Source organism: Capsicum annuum, chromosome 8, assembly GCF_002878395.1.
Source record: "Capsicum annuum cultivar UCD-10X-F1 chromosome 8, UCD10Xv1.1, whole genome shotgun sequence".
Taxonomy (NCBI): domain Eukaryota; kingdom Viridiplantae; phylum Streptophyta; class Magnoliopsida; order Solanales; family Solanaceae; genus Capsicum; species Capsicum annuum.
The window spans coordinates 131957295-131965624 of record NC_061118.1 but is presented as its reverse complement, the minus strand read 5'-3'; the positions used below and the strand labels follow the sequence as shown (position 1 = coordinate 131965624).

At 30.6% G+C, this 8330-nt stretch overlaps 1 protein-coding gene across 1 annotated transcript; it reads right to left on the bottom strand.

Annotated features, from left to right (window-relative positions):
• Positions 1-5878: 5878 nt before the first annotated feature.
• LOC107839086 lies at positions 5879-7701 on the bottom strand. The gene is made up of 2 exons (XM_016682435.2): positions 7344-7701; positions 5879-6302 (listed from the first exon to the last, which is right to left on the bottom strand). The coding sequence occupies exons 1-2, from the start codon at positions 7615-7617 to the stop codon at positions 6241-6243; spliced, it is 336 nt and encodes a 111-aa protein (XP_016537921.2). The 5' UTR covers positions 7618-7701; the 3' UTR covers positions 5879-6240.
• Positions 7702-8330: the final 629 nt, after the last annotated feature.

Genomic DNA, 8330 nt, shown 5'->3' with positions numbered 1-8330 from the left:
GATTTTTTTTAGAAATAAATTAAAATATGCTTTTAGTAAAAGAAATACATTATCAGATCAAATATATCATCGTATATGACAACTGCTGAAAAATATTTCAAATAGAAGCTAGCTTTTTGAATTAGGAGATAAGGAGTAAAGACTAAAGACTATCAAACAAAGGAGATAATTAAGAGTAGGCATAATTTAGGAAGGGAAATAATGTACCCGAACCAAATTTAGGAGTGTTTTCTAAGTATTCTGCGTATAATCTAAGTTGCCCATACCACAAAATACTAAATTTAAATGTGAAGTCATCATATCCTTTTTATGACTTTACTATCTATTTTATTTTGCTAGAGCTTGGAGGGTAAAGTTACTACAAAACGTGAAGTCGCAAAACCGAGGGGTAGCAAGGAATTCACCTTTTTCGTTCCATTTTAACGATAGGTTTAAGAGGGTGTTTGGGTAAGCTTATTTTTTGGTCAAAATGGCTTTTAAGCCATTTTTTACTTTTGAAAGTGTTTGATAATTTTTAAAATTACTTTTAAAAAGTCAATTTTGACAGAAGTAGCCTTCCCTTGTTTTTTGTGTGTGGGGTGGGGGGGGGGGGGGGGTGGGGGGGCTTATAATCATTATTGTTGACCAAGCAAATGACATTTATTTCCCTTGTAATTATCCCTTATTCCGAATATATCCTTTTGTAGCCCTAATGTTCTTTCACTACACAACACATTCATTTTGCTCTCACATAATCTTTTAATATATAACTATCTTTTTCAAATACATTAAAACATTCAACACTTAAACACTTAAGCAAAAATAATTTTTTAGCGCACAAATTAATAGTCATTCATGAAACTATTGTGTGTATATATATATATATATATATATATATTAAAATATAGATTAATTTTAATTTGAATCATTTTAACAATAAAAGTTGATAATAATCAACTCTATATATTATTAACAACTATAAAGATATTTCAGACATTTTGACTAAAAAAAGTACTTAAAAGCACTTATTTACCAAACACATCAATAACTTTTTTTTCAGTTTCAGCACTTTTACCCAAACACGTAACTACTTATTTTTAAAATAAGTTCAGCACTTTTAAAAGTACTTTTAATTTTATTTTTTTGAAAAATCAATTTTTTTCAGCCTATCCAAACGGGCTCTAAATCTTTTTCATGTTTATTAAGAAAATAATAAACACAAGCTATAATTTAGTAAATTGCCTCTCTTTGATAAAGGTAGATTGATTTTCTTCTCTTCAATATTGTACATACATTTTTTATTGTCAAGCATATAATTGAAAACAATTAAACAGGGTAGTCTTAAATTTGTAAGACAATAATTATATTGAAATAAATTTTTTAAAGCTAAAACATCAGATAAAATGCAAAGGATGGAATGGAGGGAGTATAAGATTGTGATGTCAGGTAGGATATGCCTATTGTCGAAATTTTGGGAGAAATTTGACATCTAAATTGAATTTTGAGGGACAAAATAATTAGAAGAAGAAAAAGAGAGGGACAAAATAATTATTTTCGCCTTTTAAGCAACAAAATCTTACAAAACAGAAACTTAAATTTGTACTTCCTCTTTCGATCCAAAGAACAACTTGACCTTTTCTTTCTTTTTTCTTTTTTTTTATTAAAAAGAGACTAAAACATCAAGTAATTATTTCGCAATGAAATTCTAACATCTCCACACGAAGAAATGCTAGAAGGCACACGTGAGTACAAATGGGTCACCTCCTGGTGTTGATAAACAAACTAAACAGTTAATGAGTAATAATATAACTAGTTAAATAGTAATATTAACCTAATTTTATTTCAATAGATAACTATAAAATACAAAAAGGATCACTATTTAATCCATTAAAAGTGAAAATGAACTCCTCAAAAAAAAAAAAAAAAAACTATCATGACACTTATGGTTGTTTAACAATATAATGCCACATCATCTTTATCGAACATATTTGATTCCTTAAAAAAATTATAGTGTTTTGTATTTTAATGATTTATATATTTTATAAACACAATTAATATTTAAATATATATGATGTTGTAAATAGACTTTGAGTTTGAACTCCTTTTGTTATTCTAACTCGATTTTATTTTTTAATTATTTTTTGTTTGTCTCACGGGTCAGGCGAGTCCATATTGTTCAAGCCCCACTTGTCAACGAATTTATTTGAATCGAGCTAAAAAATCCTATTTTTAAACAGGCAGTAAAAATTATCGCCCAGCCTTATTAAATTATAGGTTGGGACGGGTCAGCCCAACGGGCCAGACCCATATTAACGGCTCCAGTTTAGTGGATCATTGATAGAGCTTTTTGAAGACAAACTTTTCTTCTGTTGGTACGATTGAAATAGACGGCCAGGAAAGTACGAAGTGACTCAACTCTAAAGGGGAGAATGAAGCCATTGGATGTGATTACTTTGTTTCTCAACTTTTTGATTTCATTCCAGCCATAACAATTGAGAAGCTATCCGACTCAACTCCAACATAATGTAATATAGCTAGCTTTTTTAGGACTTGAATATTGTCTAATTGCTTTGGTCCATTTATGATTATTGCTTCTGTAAACATAGTAGCTAACTTGGTCTTTGATCCCAATTTGATCGAAGAGAAGTCGAACTTCCGGGGCAAAGACACACTCACTACGCACATTATGTAAAGAACATTTATTTTATCTCGTGAGCTTAACTTTAGGCTCCTTTCTCATAACTTAAGATTGAACTCGCTTCTCAACAATCAATCGCTCCTTGAAAGGAAAAATGACTTTAGAAGAACATGATTGGATTTTTCCTTTTACATAAGAATAAGTAAAGCCAATACGATAAAGGCCTTTTGTTATGCTACTAAATCTTGTTGTGCTACTCTGTCTATGCCCGACTGAGGAAGAATTATAGGACGTAAAACAAAAAAAATATAACGGTCAGACTTACAATGTGTAATGATCTCCTTTTGCGATAAATAAAAATTATCACTTCCGTTATATTAAAACATATATATCTATAATATATTAAAAGTGTGAAACCCCTTACAAAAGTGATTTGAACTTTTTGCCCTTTATTGAAATTCTCTGTTTTAGACAAAATTGTCTTTTCACTAATTTCCTTAAATTATTATATTATTGGGTTTGAATTTGGCTTCCCTAATTCATATTGGTTTGGGATCCTAGCAAAAACCACGTAGTAAAACTAATCATTATGTAACCCTATTTTCTCTCCGGCTATTGCAACTCACTGCATGTTAACATAAATTAACTCGAGCTTTGTATCTTAATTTCTTTTAATTTGATTTTGTTAATTTCCCTTTCTTCTAAGTAATCATCCATTCATCTTGTTGATTGGGTACTTAAGATTTATATTTGATATTCATGTTCCAAAAGTGTTGCTAATACGAATAAATAAATTATTAATCTCAGAATGTGCATGAGAATAAATGAGGAGGAGAAGTACGCGAAGCTTAATACTATACATATTGAGCTACTTGTCACTTGCTACCAGTTACACATAGATGACCTGATATGCTCTTCGAAGGAGATAGAATATGCTTTGAAGGAGATCATGGAAAACGAGGAGAGGGATGGAGTATGCTTTAGCATTATTAATTTGTTTTCTATTAAATTATTATGTTTTTCCTTCAATTCTAATGTAGCCCAAAAAAATGTAGAGACAAAAGTAAGTAAATCAATTTTTTTTTCATTTTGAATCTGGGAAGGTGATTCAAACATTATGTTTTTGTTATTTCTTCTTCTTTTTTTCTTTTCAATTTTGGTGTCTCCTTCTGCTTTTGACCGTCTAGGTAAGTCACCTTGTTCAATATATGTTAATACAAATACTCACGTCCTTTTTTGCCAAAAAATGCATTATGTAATGCCTCCCACTGTTATGCAACATGACATGCTGAGACGCCAATAGCAGTCAACATAGTAACAATGTGGTTGGTACGAGCAGAAACCCGTTGAGGAAGGAGGTGTTAGAGTACATGTCGAATGTAAAGTCACATCTCTAGAGCAGAGGCATAGCAAGACAAATTTTTGGCACCAGATGTCAATTTTCACTGGATTATATTTGCAGCAGGCAGATGGCTCAGAGATATCTGCATGTGGAGGAACCCGATCAAAATAGTCCTCGTGCACATTCTCTTCCTTTTGCTCATGTCACTTTCGGAACTTATTTTAGCTACCTTTCTCCTTTACAAGTTTGTAATAGAAATGTGAAATTACTTAAATTTCATGTAATTCTCCTCGAGCTATGTTAAATCACATGTGCATTCATGTGTTGAAGTTGTATTGGTTCAGCTAGAATGATTATTTTTTTTCTTCAAGTTATTTTTCTGACTGGTTCTAGTGAGTTTTGTGGTTTGATCTGATATTATATCAAATATGCATGTTTTGTATATATGAAGATTATATTTCTACTTTATTGAGTGTTGCCAAGACCCCAAAAGTAAACATAATTCAAGTTACTAGCACCAAGAAATTCCTATTCTTTTATGTTAACCTCTCCAAAAGGTACATCCAGCAGTGCAATATTGGTTTTCTAATGAGAAGATCAGGGCCATGAGGGACGAACTAGGAGCCCAACCAATGCTAAAAGCAAAGAGTGAAATAATGTTGGGCAAGATCGACAAGTTTTATGATTTAATGGTTCAGCCACATCAACACCGGTTGCCATCAAATTAAAGAAAAATATATTCCTGGTAGGAATATAGTCAATTCAATCAAATAAACACAATATCTTTTCTAATTTGTCATTTATCTAACAATTTGGGATAAGCTAAAAAAGGTGTGCTATATGTATACTGCTTTCTATTATGTGTCACTAAGTTCATACTTTTCCTAAAAAAACTACAATTAACATCCCGCTTTCAAAAATTAAATAAGCTTGGTCATGTAGATTTTGTTTAGGTTTAGTCTAAATATCAAAGTCATTTTAGAGTATATTATCATGTTATTTTAGATCATCATGTTGTCCTTTTAAGTATATTTTTTATCTTATAAATTTATGTTTCTTTTAAAAAGTTTTTTTAATTAATAATATAACATATACATAATTATAATATATATATATATATATTTAATGCGCTTTATACACGTGCAAAACACATATCCTAAACTAGTATATATATATACCTCTATGATGAGTTGGCAAACGTACACATGCATGTTGTCAAGTAGGAACAATATTTGGCGAACAGATGAAACGTGAGATTTCTCTTTTTCAACTTCATTTACTGGTAGCTCTAACTACTACCTTTATTAGCCAAACATTATTTGCTCTCGAATAGTCTTCATTAATTAACTCTCCCAATAATAAACCTACCACATTTAGATTTTGAATTTGTCATTTGGCTACAAGGCAAGATATGATTAGATGAACATTAATGCCATTGGGTAAACCAAGTTTGTTTTGTAAATATTACTAAATTTATTTGTATAGTAAAATATTGTAATTGATAAAAATATTAAATACCCTGCCATCATATGTCAAACTGTAATACTAATGTATAAATTTTTACAATTTTTTGTGGCTTAATACATAATCCATTTGTGGCTATTTTATTTAAATACTCAAATTAAATCATATTTCAATTGAATATATCAATTCGTGATAATATGTTGAATCCAAAAGACACTTCTAATTTAAATTTTGATTTTTTTTTGTGTTTTCATTCATCGATGTATTAGATAACTAAGTTAATCAGATAGATACTTCATTTCCTTTAATCATATGTATTCACATCAATAAACTGTAAAAGTTCAGACATTTTTTATTTGAATTTGAATAATTAAACGAGATGATATATTTTATGTAGTTAGTTAAATCATTTAACAGATAAAATGATCAAAGCATGCACAAATATTTTTTCAAAATTTGAATGAGAAATATCTAATTAAAACTCTTTATTAGGAGTTGGTATTTTCAATTGAAATAAACTTAATTAGATTGTCTAAGTTGACAATGCATTAACTATTCAGCCTTTTTTTCCCAACAAAATTCCTCACGATATCAGTTGCTCTTTTCCATTAAGTAACTGACGTGGGAATTGAAACATAGAAAAAGAGGAAAAGGACAACAAGGGATGTAAAAAAAATACAGCTATCAAATATTTCAGTTACACACCGAACGGCAAAGGATAAAGAACCATTTATTTATTACATACCAAAAAAGAAAAAAAGTGAGGCTAGAAATTCTATCTAGTGGCAAAACACATTATGGAAATAAAATATTACTACTAATTAGCCCTACAAATATTTCCACAACTGCCGAAGCATGCATCCAGATCTGCACCCGCATCTGCCCAAACCAGTAAATAAATAAATTAGATTCCAAGTATTGTATATATTACTTGATTTTTGAACAAAAAATGCAACACAAAAGAAAGTCAAGGACATTAAAAAGAGGGTTCCATTTTCTTCCACCATGTTTAATTTCAAAATATATTGCCATCAAATGGTCAAAATCAAATTGTACGCATAAGTTCATAATTACCCTAATGCATGGATCGCCAACAATGCTAATTTCACAAACAATATAAATTTCCAACATGTTCCTTTCTTTTTCACTAATTAAACATTATTCTTCACATTTAAAAAATGGTCCATTTAGACTATAACTATTTGAAAAATGGACTAAATTAAACTTTAAAAATGCATGAACACGAAGCGAAAATTGCCCAATGTCATCTAATGAGAAACGTTAACAATTCATACGATCCTCAATCAATGTGAGATTCTTTGAAGACCTTGCATGCATTTTCAGGTGTGAAATTAAACAATGGGTCCAACATTGGACACAAAGAATAGGGATGGACCGACTTAATTAGACCCCTACAAGAAAATGGAAATTGAACTTAACTCAATTTGAGAAAGGCTAGATCATAATGTGAGAATGATCCAAAGTTTTATAACGAGACAATTTGTACCCGATCTCGTAACGACAATGTGAGAGTCTAACGCAACCAAGTATGTGCAAATGTAAGTGAATTATAAGGGTTTATTTCTTAGATGATCGTCCAACATTAAGTAACTTATTTCAGAAAATCACCTTTTTTATTCTAGTTTTCTTCAAACAAAGAAAGTGACTTTCTGAGATAATAACTATTAGTTGAGTGACTATATAAGAAAAGAATTTTGAATCATAACCGTCATGGTGATAGAGTGGTAAGTAACGGATCCTCCATCCGAGTCCTAGCAAGGAATAATGGCGAATGTTTTACCTCTAAAGCGAGACTTCCCAACACAAATCTGAATTAGTATTGGGCCTTAAAACAGGCCATATCGACCACCAAATAGGAAACCAAAAAGAAAAAGAAAAAAACGAAAAAAGACATTATACCATAGCGAGTAGGAATACAGAGCTCCAAGGAACAACCAATGCTGCAATAATCCTGGTATTCAGAAGTAGAACGAGGAATGCACTTGCTTAGACACCGCAGGTAACAAGGATTCGTCTGTTGTACACGTGCTCGCATATTCACTAGTATACATTTATTGTAACATCCACCCCAACAAGCATAGGGGCTGTCTCCATTAACAATATACATTTGTTTTCCTAGTACAGTAGTCAGCACTATCAAAACGGTAACAAAAAACCTAGTAACTCTCTCCATTGCCTCTTAGAATATTCCCTCTTTTTTTTTTCCTAGTTTTTGATTGTGGACATGTTTTGGGAGGTGCAAGAAGTGAGATATGTATAGGTGAAAAATCCCCAACTAATTTGGTGTCTATTTATTCATTGGGTATTAAATGCATGCCCTCTTGCACCAACTCTTTTGACACGTTCACACCGCAAAAACCTCAAGCTCATGCATGCAATGCAGGCCCGCATCGGTTGGTTCAGTTTGATTTTGTGTATTATTGATTTGATTTATCGATTTTCGATTTATAGATATGATAATCGAACCAATGAGATATTCGTTATCGATTTTCGGTTAATCAAATTTTAGTCTTTATCGATTCGATTTAACCAATAAGAAAATTCTCCTCTAATTTTTCTTTACTTTCTCTTATTTTATTTATTTTACACTACCTTCACTAGAAAGTCTACAAAAAATATAAGAATTAAGACAACAACTATAAAATACAAAAGACAATATGGTATGTATTTAAAATCTAAAGCCACAATTATACAAGTACGAATAAAAACATAATTTTAATATAATCTTATGAGGTTATTGGTTTAACGATTAACCAAAACTTTAAAACCAAAAACCGAACCGATAGCCCAAAATTTTTTTACAAAACCGTTAAATTTTTTTTTTACTTGATAACTTGATACCAATAAACCAATAATATATTTATCAATTCGATTTATCGATTGAAC